The sequence below is a fragment of the Equus asinus genome, chromosome 1 (genome assembly GCF_041296235.1).
Source record: "Equus asinus isolate D_3611 breed Donkey chromosome 1, EquAss-T2T_v2, whole genome shotgun sequence".
Lineage (NCBI taxonomy): Eukaryota > Metazoa > Chordata > Mammalia > Perissodactyla > Equidae > Equus > Equus asinus.
Genome location: NC_091790.1, coordinates 172,943,111 through 172,969,732, shown reverse-complemented (window position 1 = coordinate 172,969,732; position 26,622 = coordinate 172,943,111). Strand labels below are relative to the sequence as shown.

The following is a 26,622-nucleotide window of genomic DNA, read 5'->3' as shown; positions in this document are numbered from 1 at the left end:
AAGAAAGAACCCATTTATTGGTGTGTAATTGTAGATCTCTCCTCAACTAGATCTGTAATCCCGGCAGTGTGTTCTACTCACAGCTATACCACTGGCTTTATCAAATTGACTACAGATTATGCCCATATTTGAGCACTTTTTATGTAACTCCAATTAATATAGATTTTAAAACAATGCTTTTGAATTCTTAAATTATTTTGACTTGTTTTCATTAACAAAGATAAAAATATTACTGTTTAAAAAATCATAGCCATTAGCAATGTCATTTTATTATGGTTCTCTTCCCCTTTTTTGCCTTGAGTAAATTAAAGCATAAATCTGAAATTTATGCTTAAATTAAAATTTAGGCTGAAAATCCAATTCCTACGCAATGCATACAATAATCTGAATACCTTCTTGGTGAGATAGAGAAACATACAGAAAGGATTGATGTAATCAAACCAAACAAAGTGTAGAGGGTATGCAGAATAAACAAATAAGTCACATACATACTAATAAGCTTTAAGTAAAGGTTTGTTATATTCACTGTGAGGAACCAGTCTTTGCAGGGCACCCCAAAAACTAATTTTCTAAAGCAGTATTTTTTCTTGTTGGTTTTATTGACTGTGCACGTTATTGAAAGGTAGTAAGTAAATAAATATTATTTTAGTTTAATTGGATTAAAATTTAGAAATGCAAATTCTCCCTGTACTGTATCTCTAAGCCCTCATCTCTGTTTTATGGTAATACCCTTTTAATGGTTTAAGCCTATGAAGAAAAAACACTGAAGATTTTTAACTAGCCGCTTTGCAGGGGGCAGAAAGGAGCAAAGAAGATTTAGTGGTGAAAAGAGCAAATAAATAGGTGCTCCAAGATTAAAAAGAGGGTAGAAGTGCATGCTGAGCTGTTGAAAGACCTCTCTGTGTTTAAAGAAAAATATTGTTTGGTGCTTTCACCAGTGCATGATCAAAATAAGAGGTACAAATTAGTTCATGGCTGCTGAAGCTACAAAACATCATGCAGAGCGCTGTCTTTGGGAACGTTTTAATGAGGAGAAGAGGTCATCAGACTGTGACATTGCTTTTCAGAATTCTTCAAGAACAACACAGACTTCCTGTTCCAAATGTGGTAGAGAATAAAACAACCTTAGTAGTAATCGTACAACTTTTGAACCGCGTTCCTTGGAAATGCCGTACAGTCCTCATTTTGTAGCTTTAGTTAGCCATCTCAAAGGAAACGCTTCCATATTTTCCATGTGCCCTTATTTCAAAAGTACAGTGAAACGGTGGAGCTTTAACATGGATTATATTTATAAAATAAAGTTTTATTCAGGCTTCTAAAGAGATTTTAATGTTTTCATTGCTCCAGGTGAAATGGTACACGGCGGCTCTGTTCATTAACATTTAGCATCAGTGCAAAAAATCAAGGATTACCACATACAGCATAAAAGGAGGGATAGTATGACTTTGAAATTAAATTCACTACAATCTTAGTTTTGCCTCCTTTCAAAACGTGATTTTAAAATGTATAAGTTGTTAATGACATTCTAGGTCAAATATTCAGAGCCCAATATCAGTCCTACAGAGACTGGAATTATTCAAATATGCAACGTATTTGAGCAGAAGCTGAAGAGGTTTTCCTGATGCTTAATAAATAAGACGTTTATTTTGGCCTCAAAGACCAGTATTATAATATTATTTAATACTTCAAGTGTAGGTTGGTGCATTTTTGCCATGCTGCCATGCAGCTACAACACACCTTTTGTTTTCTATTAATATGGCCACATTTGTAAGATGTATATAGATAGAGAAAATATTTATGCCCGCATACTTAATTCAGATATCAAAAATAAAAGATAATAAAAGGACTTCTAATTTTTCTTATAATAATGCTCACAATCTTATCCATTCCAAAGTTTTCTCATATTTTTTTTCCTCCAAAATAAGGGATTCTTAACTAATCACATTTCCTCTTGATGTGTAAAATTAATTGTCAAGTGCATGAAAATAATGTCAGAGACCTAGAGGGAAGAGTTTGGACTAGAGTTGAGATGGAAGACAGATCATTTCTGTACATAGTGATGTTTCTGATTAACTTCTAAGTAAGAGGTGATTCAATTAGTGTACAATTAATTGATTTAGAGGTAGCATCTTTTCCTTCCCTCTTTCTTTTTTTTTTTTCCTAATTTCCTTTTTTATTTTTAGCACAGAACAGAAGTCAAGCATAGACTCCCTGCTTTACATATGATCAAGGATAAAAGCTGTCATTCTAGTTTTATGGCTTTTCAACTATTTAATTGAAAAGTTTCTGAACTTACATAGATCATTTACTTGACTCACTCTTTTATATTAATTTTATTTCTTTTAATGTATGCAGTCTTTGTTCTTAAATATTTTTGTTAACAAACCAGAGAAATTTAAGTTGACATCCTTAGATGTAGAATTTTCCTACAAAGATCTAGTGAGGCAGTTACTTTCAGCTTAAGGTTTTGGTCTGGTCTGTCTGGCCCACTGTCTTTCGGCTTGGTGTGCAGGCCTTGCCTGTCGATGGTTACCCATTAGGGGCTGTGTCAGTCTGTTTGTGTTGTTGTCCTTGTTGTTTTGCATTATTACCTTTCAGAACCTATTCTTCTCTTTTATCTGCTCTATGAATTCAACAGTATTCTACTTCATAAACATCATTCTTAGATCTTAAATATGGCTTAGGCATCTAAGAAGCTGTTCTTCCTGAGGTTTTATTTAGTACTTGTTACAGTAGCATAGGTTAGGCCCTGACAAATAACATGAAAATGAGAAATAGATAAAGAAGTAAAAAAAAGAGGGTGAATTTTTGGGGAATCAACAAGAATGGCATGAAAAATCTTTAATTTAATGATTAAGTTATGTTATATTTTTCAGAAAACAATTATCATCAAAAGAACTTTTCAATTAAGGAATTATTTTTTGTTTGATAAATAAGAAATATTTGCACTTTTTGTTACCAGGAATCTAAACATAAAGCATTGTGATTTAAATAAAAATTAAATAACTATTTATTACTATATAAATCACTACATAACTTTTGAAAATCAGCAGACTTAAAGATTGTAAGCATATTAAAACTTTATGATAGGTGTTATTGCATAAATTTATTTCTCTTTAAGGTACTATAACAATGATTTCTTCATCTCCTAATCTAGGAGAAAACTATTTTGAAGAAAAATGTAAAAAATAACTAGGCAAAGCTATAAGATTGACATTGTGCAGAAATGAGAACAAGTAAGAAATGAGATAAAAGACAGAAATAAAAGTGATTTAAAATTGATACGTATTATATTGGTTACGTTTTTATGTAAATATTCATTACATAAACATTCATAATAAAATTTAAAGATATTTTTCCATTTTAATAGAAGAATTCTCCCTTTTTTCAACTGCTAATATTTTATAGTTTTTTTAAATGTTGATTAAATGCTATAGTTCTGAAAGGGTGTTCCAGGGTCTCCAGGGAGCCTCCAAGACCCTTTCAAGACCCACAGTGTCAAAATTATTTTCATATTAATTGTAAGATGTTATTTGCCATTTTCACAGTTTGATATTTGCATCGATGGTGCAAAAGCCATGATGAGTACAACTGCCTCTTCATGAGTCATGGCAAGGGCACTGCCCTGCTGGGAGTCGCTGTGTGCGTCACTACCATGCACTCACCGTTAAAGAAAAAAATGCCAGTTTTATTTAAGAATAGTCTTGATGAGGCAGTAAAAATTATTAACTTTATTAAATCTCGACCCTTGAGCACATCCAGTTTTTGAGAGCTGTACTTAATTGGTGATATTCCAAGTAACTCCTGGATATGAAGCTTTGATCTTTTTTGTACTTGTATTTTTCATTCAATGTAGATCTAAAAGGCCAAGAACCTCATGTGATGCTCCCCAAAGCAACAATTTGTTCAAATCCTTAGGAAAACATCGAGAAATTGTATTTTTGAACACTGTTGTATAAATAACACTAAAGGATACGGCTTATGTTTGATTGAATTGATTTCCATGAGTAATTTTGACCATGTATATTTTTTTGACTCATGGGTCAACTTTAGGCACTGACTCTTAAAAGCGATGTTGCTGGTTGCTCTGCAGTACATCTCATCATCTACTGTGCATGTGACGATGGAATGTCATCTAGATCCAGAGGGAACAGCACTATCTTCTGGCAAAAAAATTAAAGCAACCATTCTCACCTCTCCATCAAATGCTCTCTACAGATGTTTGGAGCATAAAGTAAAGCCTAATGACTTAATATGATTACAGGCAAGAGTAAAACTTCAAAGAAACATTTTTGGGAGTGCAGAAAGTGGCAACAATAATTCAGTACCTGGATTCTACCATTTATTGTGCCATGTCAAAAAAACTCTTTTCAAGTCACTTTGTATTTAATATGTGCTAACATCTCAAGGGTACGAAATACTGTGAATCATCATTTGTAGTGGGTACTTCTGGGGCAGAGGCTCATCTTAATTTTATCATTGCTCAGCAAACTCTTCCTTGTGAGTAGTGGAGATGATATAAAAGAGGAATAAAATACTGGAGGAAACATTTTTTCCCCCAAATATTCTTACGTTCTCTAGAAAAATATGTTTAAATATAAAGAATAAGCATTGCTAATTAAAAATCATTCCTTTTTTTCCTATCTGTTTTTGAGTCTTTCTACGAGGCAGAATTTTGTCCTCAATTAGTAAAAATGACATAAAATAATATGATTACACTTGTTTTTACAATAGTTATAAGGTTACTAGATTGGTAAATGTGGAATCTATTCTAGATACATGTTTTCATGATATCTTTCTGATCAAAATAAACATCTATGTTCTGGATGATGGTATCATCAATTACTTTTAACTGATTACCAGGCCAGTCTCGATTAGTGAGTCCATCTTACCCTAGAAGGAATTCTGCAGTGGCTGGTCTTTGTGCCCTGTCCTGGTTTTTCTCCTGTCCAAGATATTTATTAATTATTTGCGTGAGGGTTCAGATGACTTATTGATGACATATTGACTCAATTTCAGATGGTGTGAAAGCACGGCCACTTTTTTTTACCATCAATATTTCATATCTGATAATTACTTATAAATAAACTTACTTAAAAAAATTTACTGCACATAAGCAATACTATAAATGAGATTATGAGTCTTAATGTGCTGTGTGTGATTTTGTATTATTATACACTAATATGAATTCTGTTAAAGTAAAAGGAAAGTTTAATCATGCAGTCATGTTGTATGGTTAAATTAAAGTGCACATTACATTTTGGGAAATTTTGGTCTAGTCAAAGGTGGCAAAAGTAGCAAAGATGAAGGGACATCTTTGAGAAATAAAGTACAAAGTAGAGACAGCAGTACTGGAGACACATAGGTTAGCCCTAAATGAACAGTTTTACAAATGATGTCTGTGGTCCATAGGTGGAGGTGTCCATTAGTTGTTTGGAAATAGGACCTTAGGAAGTCTTAGTTATCACTGGTGTGAAACTTACGTGATATATTTTGCATATATTACTTCATTTGATCTTCACAAGAAACCTGTGACTCAGTTACCATTCTCATTTTATAAATATATTCACTCATTATGTAAGAAGAATTTATTAAGTGCCTACATATCCCAATAACTGTTGTAAGTGCTGGAATGCAACAATTAATGAAACATGCAAAAATCCCTGGTTTCTTGAAACTAGCATTCTAGGAGGAAAAAAAAAGTGAAATTTCGGGGCCAGTCTGATGGCTCAGAAGTTAAGTTCACACGTTCCACTTCTCTGCGGCCCCGAGTTCGCCTGCCTGGATCCCGGGTGCGAACATGGCACCGCTTGGCAAAAAAGCCATGCATTGGTAGATGTCCCACGTATAGACTAGAGGAAGATGGGCATGGATGTTAGCTCAGGGCCAGTCTTCCTCAGCAAAAAGAGGAGGATTGGCAGTAGTTAGCTCAGGGCTAATCTTCCTCAAAAAAAAAAAAGTTTAAAGAAAGATTAACTTGCCTAAACTATTAAGTAGTAGAGTCAAAGTTCAAACCCCATTTGTTATTGCTGTTTTTAAATGAAAATGCTTTGATCTTTTCTTTTCTTAATAGGATTCAATGTAAATCAACCATATGACGTCATGAGAGAAAGAGATTACAAAATACTGATAGTTGTTATATTAATAGATATGGTACATAAAATGAGGAGAGGTACATTTCTACCATAATTAAATTGGTCACTGTATGTCTGGGGTATTATATTCTGTTTTTGGCACTTCGGTAATTCTTACAAAGTGGAATTTTTCAGAAGAGATACTATGATAAACTATGCAATATGAGGAACTAGATAAACTTTGCGTGAAGAAGTGGAGGCTTAGAGAAGACTTGGTGGCTGTTTTATAATTATGAAGGATTGTTAAGTGATAGAGACTTGATTGGCCTGAGAGCTGTGTGAATATAGATGAGGTGCCCAATTATAATAGGTTTCAAGCACTTTGTGGAAATTTTTTATTGTGGACCACTTCTAGATCTAGAGGCTTCTTCCAACATATGGAATATTAAATGGATAACATAGAACTTTATGATTCTATCCTGGAATTAAAGTATGTTATTGCTTCTGCATGGATTTCCATTACTTTCCTTCAAATCAATGAGGTTTTTCTATAAATTAAAATATAGACTAGTTTGATAAAATCTCTACCAATTAATGTTTCCTATCATAGTCCTGTCTTTGAGAGTTTATTGCTTTGTAATTTCTCTTTCATCATTTGGTATTTGGAAAGGAATATAAGTAATAATGTGTGATAAATTGGAATAGTTACCTGAAAGTTTACACATCTTTTAAACTCAGAATTCTAACCACTTGTCCCTCATCAGTCTCTTCACTGGACTTTCACCAAGCCTTAAATGTGCGCTTTCATTTTTCTTGTAGATTATCATATTGTCATTTTCATCTCCTTCTCTCTGCATTTGATAGAATTCCTTCCATTTGCTTCCGTGTTTGCTTCCATATTTGTTATGCTGTCCTGGATTGCATAGAAAAAGAGACAGATGAGGTATCAGCTCTCATGGAATTCATAGTCTAGCTAGTGAATGGATGAGAAAACAAACTGCCAGCATTCTGTGATAAAGGCAGTGTTAGTGAAGCAATGGGGAACTTACAAAAGAAAACAACAACACACCTAACCTACACTTGGTTAGCCAGAGGAGATTTCTAAGGATAGGGCTTCAAATTTGTAAGTGAGTAGAAAGGAATTTGCCAAGCAAAAGTGTGTGTGTGTGAGTGTGTTCCTGCATGTATGGTAGCAGGAATATGATGATATAGACAAGAATGCAGCAAAAAATGACTGAATCATGAACATCATAGTGTGAAGGCATGGAGAGCACTGGGAGATAAAGGTGGTAGGGAACCACCACTGAAGGGGAAGAAGTAAGTCAGGAAAATACATGGGAGGAATGACAATAACCTTGTCCTTCTTCACAACTGGCTGAGAACTAGCTTCAGAAATTATAAAAATGTAAGAACACTAGGAATCACAAAGGTAACAAGAAAACAACATAGAAAGAGGGTTGTATTCTTTCACTCCTTTGTTGGTGAGTTTTGAGAATCAATTATATTGTCTTTAATACACAATGACATTTAATATTCTCTGTATGCTTATTGAAATATGGCGTGCCAATGTCAAGGCAACATATGAGAAAGAAAATATAAATTTGTGCTTGTTTCCCTTATATTTCTCAGTAACAACTCTTCCGTCATATTATAAATCCATATCATGTTACAACTTATCTATGTTGACTTCTCTAGCTCAGTCACACCCATGTACCACTCCTATATTATTCTTTACCACTTGCCATTAAATAGCATATTTGTCAAACTTTTTTTATCTATCTGAATATGTGTATGGTTCTTGGGTTTATAAGACTTTCCTAGACATAAAACCAAAGCTGGAAACCACAAAAAAAGATCAGTAGATGAACTATTAAAAAAAAGGTAACTCAAAGGATATGACTTTTCTAAACCACGAACCAAATGTGCTGTGAAGTAAAATGCAAAGTAGTCAATAAGAATGAAGCTGAGAGCGCACTAGTTGGAAGTAACATTCCTCATATCCAGGAAGTTAAACCAAGTTAAATCCATATCCAGCAGATCACACATGAAGCAGAAATATTGAAAATGAGTAGGGAGAAAAGAATGATTACCTTAAAAGGGATCAGAATTTGAATAAGTGAAGACTTCTCATCAGCAACAATAGAGGCCAGAAGACAATGGCGCAGGGGAGGGAAAATAATTGTAAATCCAAAATTTTCATACCTAGCTAAACGACTGCTCTAGGGTTAGAGTCAAATAAATCTATTTTTAGAAATATGGCTACCAAAAGAATTATTCATTAAGAATAAAATTGATGTCAGAGGGAAGGTGTGGTTTATAAGAAGTGGTGTACACAGAAATGATAAACTATGTCAACATATCTATTTAACTATGGGCTGTGTAAAATAACTAATTTTTATTTTTATAACTCAAAGCTAAACTAAAACTGTAGACCAGTGCTACTCATAGAAAATATGGTCATCAGATCTGTGTTTGTGCATGTGCTAGTTGCTATTGATCTGCAGTAAATACAGGAATTGAGAGTAATTGCTTGAAACTTTTTTAGGCATTTGACTTTGCCTCAACATTATTGATTGGGAAGATTACCCTCACCTACTAAAAGCTGAGATTATCACATTGAATAAAAAAAATCAAAGCCCAGACATGAACTTTTTTCAAGAGCTCCATCTAAAACAAAACCACTCAGAAAGGTTGGTATTAAAATAAAGAACAATAAGCCAGGAATCTAACATGAAGAAATCTGACAGCACTATTTAACTTAGATAAAACCCTTCCTCTGAACTGTCCTGAACTCCTAGAATTACTGTTTCTTCACTCAGGAACACTCATCCCTCCCCAGTCCTCCTGGGAGTTCTTCTTTCAGGAGTTCTTCATTCTCTTTTCTTTGTGTGTTTGTGTGTGTGTGTGTGTGGGTGTGTAAGATTAGCCCTGAGCTAACATCTGTTGCCAATCTTCCTCTTTTTGCTTGAGGAAGATTGTCATTGAGCTAACATCTGTGCAATCCTTCTCTATTTTATGTGGGATGCCACCACAGCATAGCTTGACGGTGCTAGGTCCAGGTCTGGGATCTGAACCTGCGAACCCTGGGCTGCTGAAGCAGAGTGTGTGAACCCAACCGCCATGCCACCAGGCTGGCCCTGAGTCTTCCATTCTCTTGCTCCACTCTGGACAGGCTGTTGTGTAGACCCAGGCATAGTAGTCCTTTAGGTATCCTTAGTTCTCTCCTCTCTTTGAGCCCCAGTTTTTATTTTTTGAATCCCACTCCCTTCCTTTTTGTGTTTACTCCTAAAATTGACCAAAGTATATTATTTAGTAGCGGATCAGAAGAGTCTACAAGAAAAATAAAGTTTCAAGATTTCACATCTGTGAGATTTTTTTCCCACCGTTACACTTGCCTAATAATTAGTTTGGTAAAGAAATCTAGACCAAAAGTCATTTTCTCTCAAATTTTGAAGGCTTATCTCCATTGTGTCTAGCTTCCTGAGTTACTGATACCAACTCCATCTGGAGTTCTGATCCTAGGTTCTTTTTTCACTAAAATTTCTTGGTAGTCTGACTTTTGTCATTCCTTAAGCTACATGCTTGAAGGCCTTTTCAATCTGTAAATTAATGAGCTCCAGTTCCAGTGTAACCAAGCAAGGGCTCATTCTGCTCACTGCAACCCTGAAGCCAATTAATTGCAAGACGAGTCAATGGTAAAGAAAGGGATTTATTCAATTAGCCAGCAAAATTGGAAGATGGTGAATTCATGTCCCAAAGACCATCTTAAACAAGTACAAAGTTTGAGCATTCCTGGCGCAGGAATGTTGACCACCTGGCATCAGTGACGGGAGACACGACACCAGGTCTTTCAGTTGTCATCAATGATAGATGCCAGCATAGATGTTCCCTGGGGAAGTCATCATATTTCCAAGAAACTCAAAAGAACAAAGTTATCACTTATTACTACAGGGAGGTACATGCATCGGCCGGGATTATAAAATCCACACATCATGCATATTTCCAGAGGGTAGCTCTTTATCACCTAGGCTCTGTGCAAGTTAAAACATACACAGCTGGGTAGGTTGGTTAGAGGTTATTCTAAGTTACAATACGGCTTCCCTCATGTCAACCTTGCTTTAGGCCTGTATCACTAGGAAATTTTATTTATTAATTTAGTAATTCTTTGATCATTTTGTCCCTCCTCCCCCTTTTTACTTTCTGGAACTCCTAGTCATTTACTTAATGTTGTATTTCCTATTTTTTTCCTCCTATTTTCATCACTCTTTTATATTTGCATTTTGGAATAGTCTCACTTATTTAGTTAAAATTGATTTTTTTCATTTTTAGTGCACTCATTTTTATTTCATAAAATATATGCTTTCAACATTCTAAGGCCACTAATGTCAAGCTTTATTTATTTTTTTCCTTTACCCCCTGTACACATGTCTCATTTCCTGTAAGTTTCTTTCCTATGTTATTCTCATTGGAAGATTTTTTTGTACTCCTTGGTTTAATTTCTCCTAAGTATAAATTTCCCACCTTCTACTACATCGGAAGAGGAGTAAATGCAGGGTGAGGATATGGGGAGCTAATTGCTCCTGGTCATGCTTTCTCACAATGTCCCTATTTTCACTATTAGGCCTCTGTGGTATCAAACTAGCTCTTCTTGCTGCCCTTCTGTGCAAGCTCTGAAATTTCAGATTGCTCATTCCTTTATACTCACTCTAGATGGTTTCCAAATCTATAGCTTTAGCTCTGGTCTCAATTGTCCTGTGTTGTAATTCTCACCTGAATATTTTCTTCTGAAAAGTTCTTCAAGCTGAAAAATTTGTCTTAATGAAGTCATCAACTCCCCACAGATACCATCCTTACCTTTCTCTTGTTCTTAGCTTCTCGAAATGGTGTCATCTTTGAGTTCATTCTCTTGGTTACCCTTCATATTTAATCTAATCAACCAAGTCTCAGTCAACTTGATCTCTGTAGAATCTCTTAGATTTGTCTCTTCCATTTTGTGCTGGTCCCTACCGTACATACCATCAACTTTATTTCTTCTCTAAATTAATGTAATATAACCTTTTTGTAGATTCCCCATGCCTCCACAGTCAAAGCCATTGCACGGACTGCCATCTGATTAGTTGCCCTAAAGCACAACTGTCACTCAGTTACTCAAAAATTTCAATGACTCCTTGTTTGCTAGATTAAAGCTAAATTCCTCAGCCTGGAATTGAATGCCTTCCATATTCTAGTTCCAATCTAGCTTTCTAATATCATTTTCCATTGTTTCATGTCACATTTTCTATATATCTTAGCAAAAGGAATTAAGTAATGTTCTCATACCCATCTCAACTCTGCTAACTCTGTGACTAAGCACATGATAAAAATCTCTGTCTGGAATGCTTTCTCTGATACCCCTCAGCCCTGCATACTTAAACCATACCTATACTTTAAGATGAATCACAAATTCTACGTTTTCCATCAAGTAATCTCTCGTCTCTATTTAATACACCTGGCATACATTTCTTATTAGATACACTGTTCTCCAGGGTCGTTCGAGTAATTGATTCCCTTTGTATTCCTGAAGTGCCTAGCATAGAATCTTGCCAATGTGGGCCTTTAATATTGTTGAGGTATGAAAATATAGACCATCTGTATAATATGTGGTATATTTATTTAAAAGTTACCATGGAATTATGTACTATCTATTGAATATACGTACACCTTCCCACACCAGTAAGATACTTGAGGACGGGGTCTTTGGCCTCTATATTTTGGTTCCCCTCTATAGTATCTTACACAATGCCTTGCATATGTATTGTGTTTTTGTGGTGAAATAGAAATATATACAGCATATAAGTAATTGTCCTTCTGTGATCCCTTTGAAAATGTCAGCTTGAGGAATTGGGGGGGAAATTTACATAGAAGCATGTTTTTTTCTTTCTCTCCTCAAGATAGAATCAGCTGCTACCCCTTAAAATAGTCTAATTATTTTACTGGAGGCCTAGTTATAAAACTAGTTGCAGTTGCACTAGAAATAGAATTCTGGTGTCACTTAATGAGATTTTTCAAGTTCCCATTACTTATTCTGCAGACTTCTTCATTTGAGTAGATTATTTAATATTTTATTTGTTTTATTATTCACATTTTGGGGATAAAATATTTCTGTTCACATTGGAAGTCAGTTGAATTGTATGCCGGAGCGTGAGTGCAGAGAACTTTCTCTTGGTCCTTTATTTCCAGGGTGCAGCTGCCTCGTCTGTCTGTAATTCACATCCCTGGAGCGGGTTTTCTGCTGCTGTCCAAGAAGTGAAACTTTGTCCTACCTTGGAATGCAAGTTAACATTTCATTACCTGTTTAATAACAATTTCTTTCCCCTCCTGTATTTCTCCTCATTTTATGTGAGAAGTGAGCTTTTCTCACTGTCTGCACCCAAAGCAACTATATTCCACTGCAAACTTTTATGATTTAATTCCACTATATATTTTGGAATATGTTTAAATGTGTCCTGGCATTTGAGGGGATCCATTTCTATTTAATTCATCACTGCTATTTTACATGATAAAGATGGATAGAATGAATCTTTATCCATTCGTGGGCAATAATTCCAGCAATCTTTCCCCATTGTACTCTCCCTCCGCTTTCTGTCTCCCCCACCACCAGACCACTAACGGCACTTTAATTACAAGGATTCTTCTCTCCCACTTCTAAGTCAGCCACTTGTTTATTGAGCTCTAGTGTTATGTTTAATACCATGCTGAGATTTGTGGGAGATACAGATGTGTTTAAACCATGGAACTTCTTTTTGCAGACATGATACTCATAAAACAATTAGAAAATAATTAAATAGTGAATTCAGGGGTAATAACTATGAATGTAAGAAGTTAGAGAAGAAAGAAGTGAGCTTGGCAGGAGTATCAGGGATAAACCAACGGAAAAGGTAGAATTTGAGTGGACCAGAGGACCCAGAGCTGGATGAAAAGGGCGGTTGTATTTGGGATTGGGGGTGGTGAAGCAGCAATGAGGAAAGTCGCCAAATGGGCAGGCAATGTGTGTGCTAAGTGGAGTAGGGGGTTACGTGGGTTAGACCAGGCTTGCTAAAGATCGCAGTAGGATCCACTTAAGCATTCAAGCTTTTAATAGGGAAGTGTTATGACAAAAATGAAGTTTAAAGAATCTGACTTCAGGTAAGACTTGTGGGTGCTTACTATATCATAAAAGAAGAGGAACTCAAAATGTGACAAAGAAACAGCTAACTGTAAAGATTAAAGTAAAGGTAATTGTAAATAGAATGCTTTAGAGACAATTTAGGATTATAAACTAGGAGGAACGAAGGCCAGAATGAAAGGAAAGTGGAAGGTTGGAATCCAAGGGACAAAAGGAGAAGCTTTAATGTTACCTTACATTCTTGTAACAAACGCCATTATTTCTGAATTTCAATGCACTTTGTTGAAGTGCAATTATCTCACTGGGGCCACTAGGTGGTGATCTTTGTTAGTCGGTAACGTGATTCTTGAAAGATAGGAGTTCAGCACTTTCAAGAAAACCTATGTTTTTGTTTCATACAAGTCCTGATATATAACATTCATACCTACGGCTATACATCCATAAATGTTTCCTCTTCTTTATTCTTTTTGGTCTGTGCTCTCAGGTAAGATAAGGGAGATGGGAAGGAAATAAATATTAAGATCTCAGTCCTCATATTGTTTGCCTTTAACACTATTCCTTGGCATTTCCCAATCCTGGTCACTGCCTTATGGGAGTGTGAAGCAGAAAAAGGCATCCTTTTTCTCGCTGGCCTTTATTGGTATCATCTCCCACGGGTCTCCTGCCCTAAAGCCAGTGTTGACCACAAGGAAGTGAATGGAGAGAGGAGCATAGACGGCTTGGCTGGTGGATAGTTCCCAGCCATCACCTTGTTTTACTGGTCCCCAAACCTCACTACATCTACTGGCCCTAGAGCCTCATCTTCTGCCCCTGTAGAGACCCCACCATGATGGAGTTTACAAGCTAAGCCACAAAGTACTTACCCCAAGGTGAAGAAAGCTTGCTACCTGGTAGGTGGTAAGGGAGACAACTTGTCAAAGGGCCTGGCACGTAGCGGGCACCGCTAATGCTTATTGAATGAGTGATTGAGTGATGAATGAACAAAAGAGCATCAATAATGCAGCAGAGGGAAGAGGTGGTCTAGGTCCCAGAATGCCGAATGAATGTTTCCATGGAAATCTTCGGACACATGTGTGCTTTTTAGTACTATTGTTGCAGGTATGTATGGCTTACCTGATCCTTTGTATGGTGCTGACAAAGAGCCCAACCACCATGGCTAACATTGTTCTGTGGGGAAATGCTTTCTGAGTTCTAAACACTCAACTTACTAATGAACTTTTGTTAACCTGTGACTTTATAAGAAGTTCTTTTAGATTAAATAATGGAGCAGTGCATAAAAGTCACTTTTGAAGTGCTTAGTCACAGCAACATGTAATTAACAATAAGAGTTTAAAGTGTGAACAGGGGTGTTATCTATCCAAACACTTTTTAAATGCCAAGCTTCCTGATGATCTTTAACAAACTCTTGCAATTTGTAACAACAATTACAATTTCAATGGCTTCAGAAAGTCTGTAGGCTCCTCCTAAATTTCTTTCCAACATTTCTCTGTAGAGAAGAAATTCTGGGCACCTAGCTACAGCTATACGTTTGTTACCTGTTCTGAAAATTAGGTTGTCAGTTTTCTCGTTAATAAAAGAAAGGAAGGTTATTTCCTTTCCTCCCAATAGCTAAATTTTAATGAACTTTTTATTTTACTGATTTATTCTTGACTGATTTTTCCTTTCCATTTGACCTTTTGGGCCAATCAGGGCTTTTAGCCAAGGATCAAAGAAATCTGAGTCCTGGCTTAGGCAAATCCCAGACTCATTTCTTTTACCTTATTTTCCTGCCTTACCTCTGTCTGACAAAGATAATCATCACATTACATTAATCTTTTGGAATCCTGATCCCTGAAATAGGGAGTCTGTAACAAAAAATGTCTTGATAGCAAGTCAATACACTTAAATGCTGCTACATTTTAAAACAGTAGTTTACTTTTACTTATTTATTTTTTGAGGTGAAATTAACATAACATAAAAATCATCATTTTAGGCATTTTAGAGTGTAAAATTCAGTGACTTCCAGTACATTCACAGTGTTATGGAACCATCACCACTGTCTAATTCCAGAGCATTTTCATCACCCTTAAAAGAAACCCCATGCCTGTTAAGTGGGCACTCCCTCCCTCCAGCCCCTGACCACTACTAATCTGCTTTTTCTCTACGGATTTGCCTATTCTGGACATTTCATGTAAGTGGAATCAAGCAATATCTAACTTTCTGTGTCTGGCTTCTTTCACTTACCATAATATATCCATGATTCATCCATGTTGTAGCATATATCAATACTTCATTCCTTTTTATGGCTAAATAATATTCCATTGTATATATATAACGTATTTTGCTTATCCATCCATCTTATGATGGGCATTTGAGTTGTTTCCACTTTTGGGCTACTATGAACAATGCTATTAACATTCATGTCAAAGTCTTTGTTTGAGCACCAGTTTTCAATTCTCTTGAGTATACACCTGGGAGTGGAATTGCTGGGTCATACAGTAATTCTATGTTTAACTTTTTTAGGAATGTTTTTTATTTTTATACATACTAATATTGGTTATTCTTCAGAAAGTTGTTAGGTAGGATTTATTGTGTGGCCATAAATATTATTTTTACATGATGTGTTGGGCTGGAATGTAATCTATTAGCTCTTGTCTCCATATTCAAAAGTAAGGCTCCAAAGACGGAGTAACTTAGACAGTTAAGGAAACAGGAAATGGTATTTCTTCGGTCAAAATCACTGAGGCATCCCTCTCCCCATTCTGTGCTTTCATTCAACAAACATTCATTGGGTTCTAACTGTGCATCAGGAATGATTTTAGGAACTGGGAATAGAGGCGAAAAGACAAAAAGATTTTTGCGCTAACAGAACTGCATGTAAGGAGGGAGACAGACTTTTAGATTTGGATAAGAGCTATGATGAAAATGATGCTGGGAATTGGTATGAAGCCTCTATCATAGACCATAAAATCAGTGCTTCTCAAATTTTAGTGTGCATGAGAATCATCTGGGGATATTGTTGAACTACAAATTTGAATTCAGTAAATCTCGGGTGGAGTGTAAGATTCTGTCTTTCCAATAAGTTCGCAGGTGATGCCCATGCTGCTTTGGGTGGGCAGAGAAGGCCTGACTGTTCAGTGGGGATGTGATTGTGGAATGTGCATCAGGAGCCAGCCAAGTCAAAATCTGGGGGAAGGAAGTTCCAGGGAGAGAAAACAGCTTTTGCAAAGGCTCCTTGGAGGGAGTAGGCTTGATACATCTGAGGGAAAGTGATGCGGAGTAGCAATTCCACCCTCTTCCCTGACACATAGGGATAACGCGAACATAGAATAATCCTGAGTCCTTGACCTCCTGTTAAAGCAGTCACAGCCTATCCCCTACCAACAAATGAATGAACTCATTCCTAGAACCAATTGCACCGTTGCATCAGTTACTTTTATCCGGCCCAATATATTTTTGCAAAAATATCCTCTTTTCTCATACCACTTATTGCAGCTCTAATTTCTTTTTAACCTTTAGTTTCCTTTTTTTATGGTATCTTTCCCTTTTTACTTAATATTGTGAGGATTTCCATGGTAGTTAATGATTCTGAAACGTGATGTTTTTAATGGATATACGGAAGCATATTTAGAAGTTCCTAGATTTACGTAGTTTCCATTGTTTTAATTCTCTTTGGGGAGACCCATTATAATAAAGACTATGATGAATATTACTGTATATAAATCTAATGACACATCTCCAATTACTTTTCTTTCTTAACAAATATAATTGAATTTTTGATAAACAGAGCCAAATTACCCTCCAAAAAAATGTTCTAATTTACATTCCTACTATGAGTGAATAGTTCTTATTTCATCCCCTTTTCCCCCATATTAATTGACAGTATAATCACTATTTTTACTTTTTACTGAGATACAATTTGCATACCATAAAATTCGTTCTCTTAAAGTGTACAACTCAGTGGTTTTTAAAGTATATTCACAAGTTTGTGCAAGTAATTTTTTTAATTTGTTAAATTTGTTGTGTTTGCACTCATTAGTTACAATTGTCTTTTGTTCTTTCTCTTAGGTTTTCTATATAGTTGTTTGTATCATTTACAAATAATAATCGTATATCCTTTCTATTAGTTTTAATTCACTCCTCCTTCCTGACTTTGCATTGGCGGGATTCATGTTTTTCTCAATTATTGCTGAGACTATTTCGCTATATAATATAGGGGTTTGGAAGCGTATATTCTGAAGTCAAACTGACCTTCCACTTACTAAATGTGTAGTGTGGGGCAAATGAATTGTGATTGTTGAGTTTCAGTTTCCCCATTTGATAACAAAAAGAAGCATTAATAAACAGGCTTATTGAAATGTTGAAGAAGACAGAGTACTTAGCAAAGTGTTCAATATATATTGCTATTGATTCCTTTTTTATGAATTTCTAAAGATCAACACTGCCCAGGAAATAAAACCATGTGAAGATGGCACACAATAGAAGACCTCTGCTACTATTAAATTAGGTTCACATAGATATAGTTGTTGTTAAACAGTTTCTTCTGGGCATCCTTGAGCCAGACTATATCTACCTTTTCTGCACAGTTATTTTGTTTTATTATGCTGCCTACCTGTTACCAGGAGCCCATTTATGCTAGCTCAGAAATATAGCTGTTTATGTCATTAAAAACCTCCAGAGAATCTGCATTCTCCCTTGGATAACTCACAGAGGTACCTCACAGCCCATAAAATGTTAATCACTAAATTAGATACCTCTTACTGCATTTCTAGACTCTTCTCTTTGGTATTGTAATCTTTCATAATATGTAACTATTGAATTTGTTTTTGTTAGAGAAAGACTGTTAGACTATACTAATCATGTTTAAATCCTTTAAATATACCTCATTTATTACATTCAAAATAATAGGATAGCCCTGAACAATTGTGTATAGGTACAAAACTTATCTAGGGGATGAAAGAGGCACCAGAATGCCTTAAAATTAATTTCCCCATTAGAAAAAGATGCCAGCAGGCAGTCAATTGATCAAAAGAAACTGTTTTTGTGATGAAGACACAATCAGCTGGTTATTTTTAATACATAATTGAGCACAAACATTTTTGTGAGGAGCTTAATAAAAACTCTGAAAAATGTAGATTATTTTGAAATTTGCAAACATTTTATGGTTCTGAATGTATCTGAAGTAGAGGAAATAAATAACTGAATAAAAAGTTTCATGTTTTCTAAATGCTGAGAAATATCTTTTCTTTGTTAGACTGACCATCAGCAGTGGTATAAAATGATGTTTTAGAGACAGGGTGAAGGAGATGTCTATTCTCATCCCAAGTCAAGGCATTCACTGAAAAAATTGCTTCGGGCCATAACTTTGGCATGCCATGGGTTAAATAAAGGTCAACTCCAAGTGAAAAATAAAAATCCATTGATCTTTTGGTGTTAAAGGGGCAAAATAGTTATCATTTTAGATGTTTTTAGTGCTCTTATAATTCAAGGATTTTGGATTTCTTTTTCTCTCAACTGAGAATTTTCAGGCCAGTGGTGTCCATAATGTATACGAGTGCCTTGGGGCATTTTGAAGGGGAAGAAGAAAATTTACCATATTTTTAAAAATGTTCTTACCCATCCAGGCTCTTGCATGATATTTAATAACTCAGTGATGTGGCTAGCCTACAGGGGCTGACAGTGCTTTTTATATTTAAATGAGTCAATAGTCATTTGGAACACAGGTATCTGGAGAACTAGATTCTAACCCCATCTTGGGCTCACTGTTTATTTCTGTAAAAGACATCTGAATTCAGACTTGTGATTACTTTTCAATATTTCTTCTAACTTATTTGTCTTTGTTAGGAGGGTGGTTAAAGGTTGTAGAGGCAGTTTATCAGTCAGTGAGAACTCAAGAGCTCCACGTTCCTTTGGATTTTAATCTTGGCCCCATCACATTCATTCATGAGAATAAGGGTGATACCTGCCCAACAGGGGGTTGAAAAGATTGCCTCTGACTGTTCATATGATGTGACCTTCACGTAGAAGGGGCTCATTAAAGGTCAACTTGTATTAGGGTTATTATTATCCCTGCAAAGAAATATTGTAAGCAGCAAAAATCAAATAGAGGTCTATCCAATTATCTGGTTAATTCTGGCACATACTAACAGCTGTGTAGTAAATGCCATCGTGTGCCGTGTGATGAAGTGTCATATGGGTGACACAGACACTGGGCGCATTCTGCTCAGTGGTTGGAGACCTTCTTGGATTACCTTTGTAATTTGGGTGATTCTCCAAAAGCAATCTCCCTTGGCTAGGGAGATTAGGTGAGAGATAGGTAGACACCACCTCAATAATTCAGAGGAGAAGTCAGACTTAGTCGATTTCTACTATAACCAATTTGTTTGTGGGTCCAAAGAGTGGGTAAAGTTTCTGCATATCTTTACCGGAGACGACGTTAAAGCCCATCCTCTTCTACAAGTGACATATGCCCCAGACTAAATGATAGGGTCCCACTTTTCTCCTGCTTTTGGTTAAAATATATTGATTGTTATATTTGTTTGCACAAGCCGCAACGAAAAAAATTAACCATTGTGTAATAAAATTCTCTTCTTTTCTTTTAAGAAAAGCCCCTCTATCAGAATGCAAAAATATTATTTCTCCTATTAAAAGCTGACTCTTTACTGTGGAAAAAGTCTTCCTGTGACTAGTGATGAATGATCATGAAAATAAAGGCTTATCGCAGATCGCAGCAGGGCGGCCAGGGAGCCTGGGGGTGGAGAATCACCAGAATTTTCCAATAAGAATCAGCCTGAAGATATGCCCATTTTTGTGACATATGTTCTTATTTGCTCATTCGGAGAATAGTAGATTCTATTATTTTTAGAGCTGAAAGGGGCCTTACATCTGCTGAACACAGAAGATGGTCAGTAAATATTTGCTGAATAAATGCATGAATGTATTTTAATGTCCCTCTCACTGCTGAAATCCTTCCCATATTTTATATACTACAGAGAGTCATTTAGCCTGTGCTTGAATATTCCAACAGACTGAAAGCCTACAAAATTCTGAGGCTGTCTGTTTCATTGGTGGATCACTCTAATTATTAGATCTTTTTTTTTTTGAGCCAGATTTTATCACCGTGTAATTTCCACCCTTAGGTTTTAGTTTGGTTTTATGGGGGAACATTAAAATAAATCTACTTCCCCTTTCACATGAAAGTTCATCACATATTTCAAGACGACTATCATGTCCCTATAATTCTTTTCTTCTCCAAGCTAAGCTACCGTTTTGTAGATGACAGTGTTTCCAATTCCCTAACCATCCTTCTTTTGCCTGATTTTTTTGGTCAATGTTTCTAACATATTTACTTATTTTATCATTTACTGGGTAATGAGTACATTTGAATGAGTAATTGTGATAGCTATTTTATATTCATTATTTTATTTAATCCTCACACCAACCATAAAAAATAAGTTTTTCCCGGTGAAAACGCTATGTCAAGGCCCCTAGCTAAGGGGCGTGATTTGGATTCATACTGGCTCTGAATAACCACCAAACCATGTATAAGTAACTTATGTTTTCTGTGCCTCAGTTTTCTCATCAGTAATATGGGGATTATAAGTGCTTGTGAAGCAAGCAAAGCTGGTTTGTGCTTTCACTCAATACCATACTCCCTCCTTATAATGTTTCTTTTAAAGTGGGTTTGGTATGCTGAATAAAGCTCCCCCAAATGTGTTCATGTCCTAACCCTGGAGCCTGTGGATATTACCTTATGTGGCAAAAGGGACCTTGCAGATGTGATTAAGAATCTTGAGGTGAAGAGATTATTTTGGATTATCCAGGTGGGCCCAATGTAATCATGATAGTCCCTATAAGAGGGACACAGAAGTCAGAGTCAGGGAGAGCACATGTGACCACAGAAGCAGCGACTAGAGTGACATCCTTTGAAGACAGAGGAAGGAGCCACAAGCCAATACAGGCAACCTCCAGAATCTGAATGAAGCAAGAAATAGATTCTCCGCTAGAGCCGCTGGAAGGAACCAGACCTGCCAACACTGACTTTAGCCTGGGGAAACTGATTTCAGATGTCTGTCCTATAGCTATAAGAGAAACAATCTGTGTTTTTTTAAGCTACCAAAGTTTTGGTGATTATTTTACAGCATCCGCAGGAAACTAATACAGTGGGTATCCAAAACTGTCTGAAACCTTCCATTGGAAAGAACTCAAGTGTAAATAGCCTGAGTTACTTCTGTGATGAGTACCGTAGGCATTGCATCCTAACATCTAGGAAAATACATTTTACATCCAGAAGGTTCCCAGTTGCATGTAATATTCCTAATAACCTTAAGAAAGAGGTTTAATTAACAAAAAACCACACTAACAACATTAGATCTACCCTACTTTGCCCCCTTTTATTGGGTATCACCAATGCTCATGACAATCAGTGTGGGGGAAATTTGTCTTTTTTGGTGCCTTTGTCTTCATCCTCTGTCAAAAGTCCTCCCTCCGCCCTTATCGTTGGGGCGTCCTTTGGATCTTTGAGAGTGAGATTCTGCAACGTCTCTTCCTAGCCGGTGTCTTTCTTTTAGCTCCTCAAATGTCTGTGGCCATTCTTGGCACACTTCAGTCTTAATTACGGGAGTCTCTGATGTTTCTTACTGCTGTTGCATTTCTTGGATGCTGCTTTTGTGAAGCTTCAATTGTTTCTAGGGGGCAGAAGAAACATCTTTCACTCCGATCTATTTCCTGTGGCACAGATTTGCATGGTGTGGGAGCCTACATCTTTTTATCTTCTGAATTTTGGATGGGAATATGCAGAAACCCTCCATCTCCTTCAGAACTCCACCCTCCTCCCTCCACCATGTAGGCGATTGTCAAATATAAAGAGGAGAACTGCTGCTTTGAGAAAAACAGACCTCCTAGCTTCCCTCTCCTCAAATTATCACAGGCTTACATATACCTGTTAATTCATCCCACGTTCTCACCTTTGTTGTTTGTTTTGTTTTGTTTTTGTTTCAGAGGCCACAAAAAACAGTGTTTGGACACATTGAGCCTTTGGTCAAATGAAATCTCCAAATCTCTTCCATAAGAATTGATGATGAACCTGGATATTTCCCATCTTAAATGTAGTTAAATTTTGAATCCAAATGAAATATTGTGTATTTTACACTTAAGTGGGTTTGGCCCATTATTCTAGGCTATCACACTGTTAATGATAATAGTAATGTATTGAGTATCTATTATGTATGAAGCACTATTAGCAGTTTAGAGTATTAAGTTGTTATTAATAATAATGATTATTAAATCGTATTGTTATAATAATAAATAATTGTTAAGATAATAAGAATTTTATTTTTAAATGCTGATTTTGTCTTTCAGTGAATATTATTTCTCCCAACCTAGTTTTTTCCCCCATTTTTGAGCAGAATTCATTCTATGTATTTCTCCAAGTCCTATTAAAATATGTTAAACAGCAATGGATGAATAAAAGGTTCTGTGTCCACCTTTACAAATGTTCCTCAAGGTTAGTTTCCCAAACTTCTGTTAGTTTGTCTCCAAAGGGACCTAAAATATAGACATCCAAGGCCTGAGAGTTATTTTCAACATATTAGTTAGAGAAAATTTGGGCAAAGATCAGGTTCATGCTGCATCATTGATCAGCTCTCTTTGGGAATGAGAGTTTGAACAACTTTGAACCTAACTGATTGATCTCACATAGATTTACTTTATTAGTGAACACATTATAAGAGACTTTGTGAAATGCTTTGCTGAATTTAAGAATTACTGATGTTAAATTATAATCCTTCTGACAATCGCTGTAGGAAGATGCATCATTTATTTCTTTTTATAGAATGATGTATTAGTTTCTAGGGCTGTCATAGCAAATTACCACAAGCTAGGTGGCTTTAAACAAGAGAAATTTATTCTCTCACAGTTCTGGAGGCCAGAAGTTCAAAATCAAGGTGTCAGCAGGAATGTACCTTCTTGGGGGCTCAGAGGGAGATTTCTATGCTTCTCTCCTGGCACAACTCCAATCTCTGGCTCCATCATCATGTGGTGTTCTTTCTTTTGCGTTTGTCTTTTCTGTGTCTCTTCTCCTCTTCCCTTAAGGACACCAGACATACAGATTAAAGGCACACCCTACTTCAATATGACCTCATCTTAACTTGCAGCTTAATTACATCTGCAAAGACCCTATTTCCAAACTAAGTCATGTTTACAGGTACCAGGGGTTAGGGCTTCAACATATTTGGGCTCAGGGGACACAATTCAACCACAACAAATAGGGGAGAAGAGAAATCACTAAAGTGACTGGGCGCACGCACATAGAGAACATGCACGCAGGACTTTTTGTCTTCATACAATATTCTTTTAACATCATAAGATACTACCTCTTAGTGAATTCCACTTTATTTTTCATGATTTCATAGACATGCTGCTTTACAATTTGCTGTAGAATTTCATGGGAGCTAAAAATCCAGCTCACTAGTTCTTGGTGTCCAAATCTATCATTTCCCATTTTTAGTGTTATTCTCATCAACTTAGATTCCTCAAATACTTTTCTTGTTTCTAAGCTCCATAATTGCTCTGGGCCTGGAGAATTTAATTTATTCAGATTGGCTTGCTGATCTCTTATTACCTTCACTCCTATATTGAGCTTCAATTTCATTGTAATGATTGTTCTATATTTACTAGTTTAAAGCATAATTCAGATTTGAGTAGTTCTGCTTTTCTGTGTGTATATTCATTGTTCCTGGGGTGTGGTTTATCTTAGAAATTATTGGTCTTTTCCTAGATCCACCTTCCCTTTACAGTTCTTCCACTGTCTTCCAGTAAAGACTTGGCAGTTTAAAGTGGGACACAAATCGTCAGGTGCACAACTAAACTATGTTTAAGCAGTTAACCAACCAGTCAATTGATATTTATTGAATTCCTCTTACGTTCCAGGGGCTGTATGAGATGGGGATTCTAACAAGCTGAAAAGCAACGTATAAGAAATCTTGCCTTTGAGGAGCTCACATTATGGTATGGGGGGCACAACAGAGTCAACAGGCAATCGCCATGGTGTATGGTAACTGCTAGGAAAATAGTTGAGCAAAGGTGTTTCCTGTGTACAAGAGGAGCACCTTACCTAGCTTAGAAATAATTGCTAGTACCACACCTCTGTAATTAGTTGTATCCTCTCAAATATTCTTCCCTTATTATTCCAGATTATTGTCTACCTTTTGAAGGCACATGCTCCTTTTCTATATCCTTCTGTGCCTAGGGCTGGAGCTGTCACATTGAGCATCCAATGTATGTTTTTGCCTTACAATAACGTGCAACACATTAATCAAATAAAAACAGTATTATTAGAGTTGATCAACATTAACCTTTTTTTTTTTTTTTTTTTTTACAGATTCATATCAACGATACGGTTTTCTAGAGAAAAATTGGAAAGCAAAGATTGGTACGATACCTTACAAATGCTTAAACCAGAGGTTATCTTAGAGGGGTTATTTAAAGATATAAACTAGAGCATTAAATTTAAGTTCCTTCGGGTGCATTTGTTAATCCAGCCACTTCACATTATTACAGTGTCTTCTGTGGTGCAAGATTTTATAGAGACTAGAAAGAAAAAGATGTTTTTCCAGATGCGTTAAACAGTAATATGGATGGCCATTAGCTACACATTCAGTTCCCCTAGCAGCTTCCTCGTTTTACTTTCATGGTTTTTTAAGAGGTTACCTCCAGGACAGCACAGCTCTTCAGTCTGCGATGGCTCAAGTCAGAAACCGAGTGGGAGAAATGCGGTATCAATTGTGGTCTGTTTTTCTATGTGACAGTAGTTCCTATTTTGTGTTTGTTTCTCCTTTAATGAGGATACAACTTTCATCCAGGGAGATGTATGGGTCACTTGTTAGTGTACTTAAATGCACGGAGGCACTCCACCAGCTGGAAATTGTGACTTGTAGTTGAATTATTTTTGCCCAGCGAATGGTTTTCCTTTTGACATATTTTAATATACTTGCACACTGAGAGCAAGAGTGGGTGAACAGAAAACAGACTGTTTTATTAACCCAGCAGTCACCTTTGAGGTTTGTACATGTCCACTTTTTTTCTTGCCTTTGTACATAATCCCAAGAGACTGGTACCTGGCTTTGCTCAGAATAACAAAGTCAGGCACAAATCTCCAAACACAATTGTTAGCTGAATGCCAACTGTTTCTTCTCATCTTTTTTTTTTTTTAACTTGAACATTAAGAATTGTATCTTTATGGGTGAACCATAACCGTTAAAGAATGAGTTTGTTTTTCTATTTCAGATGCTTCCCCTGTCATTTACTAGATTTATTTTACAATATGTAATCTCAGGTGATAAAAGAAAATTTTTTGCATGTCTTTTGCAGAGCTCCTTTTTTTAAAATCTATTAATGGTGAGAAGAAAGGAAGAAAAATATGTTACAAGCTTTACCCGGACTCCAATTTCAACTGAAAGAACAATTAGGAGAAAAGGAGAGAAGACTTCAACTCAGCCAGGAGGCCAGGGCCCAGCATATAGAGTTCCACATGCAATTTTCATACAAACCAGTGTTTCAGAGACTCTTCCCAGGAAGACCAGAAATTCCTTCAAGCCAATTACCAGCCTTTTCCAAGGTATATATCTGTATATGTATATACATATATGTAGCAATAATTTCTATGTAAGTATTATGGGTAATAGCCTCTGAAAATCTGTGCATTTTAATTGTATTCAAAAGTTGAGGAGAAAATAAGAATAAAAATCCAGAGCCTTCTCCCAGTTTCCAGTAAGTGGCTACAATTCCCAGTAAGTGGCTCATTTAACATTATGTAAATATTAGAGCAGCAAAGCATCCATCTCTTCCCCAACATCATCATCACGATAATAATACTACTTGATCTTTTGGAGCATTTTAGACGTTAGAAGGAAGTTTCACATCATCTCATTTGACTATCCAAACCAATCAGTGAGGTGTGCCATATGAGTTCAGGAACATCATTAAGAGTGATAAGCTTTCTGGAAACATTTCAAGACTTCTAAAGCACAGGTAAGTGGTGTGGTGTGTAGAAAAGATGCCATCTTTGAGTTAAAATTCTGGGTCTGTGTTGCCGACTCTGATATTGGGCCTTTTAAAGCAGGACTTTGTTGAGTTTTTCAATGGGAGAGAGAGTAATTATGCTGAAAGCAGCTTTGAACTTTGATTGAAGATTATTTTGTGTAGAGAGTCTATCTCAGTGTGTAAAGGGAGCAAATGCACTTCAGATGGGACTTTTGCACTGGGGTAGGAGGTTAGAGCACACAGCTTTTAGGGCCAACACAGTGAGTATACGACCCTAAGGCTAGTGACATATTCAAGGGAACACAACCAGTAAGTGGAAGAGGAAAGGTTGGAATCCATTTCTTTTGACTCCCAGCACACTTCTAGAATTCAATTTAATTTAAA

General features: G+C 36.2%; 1 protein-coding gene across 4 annotated transcripts in view; it reads left to right on the top strand.

The window, feature by feature from the left end:
• The window catches only part of TFEC (transcription factor EC), a 175,933-nt gene that overhangs the window by 23,080 nt on the left and 126,231 nt on the right, over positions 1-26,622 (top strand). For all 4 annotated transcript variants that reach the window (XM_070512146.1, XM_014838231.3, XM_044763739.2 and 1 more), the window contains exons 2-3: positions 24,578-24,628; positions 25,567-25,813. In XM_070512146.1, coding sequence (XP_070368247.1) covers positions 25,616-25,813 — 198 coding nt within the window. In that variant the 5' untranslated portion in view covers positions 24,578-24,628; positions 25,567-25,615. The remainder of the gene's footprint in view (positions 1-24,577; positions 24,629-25,566; positions 25,814-26,622) is intronic.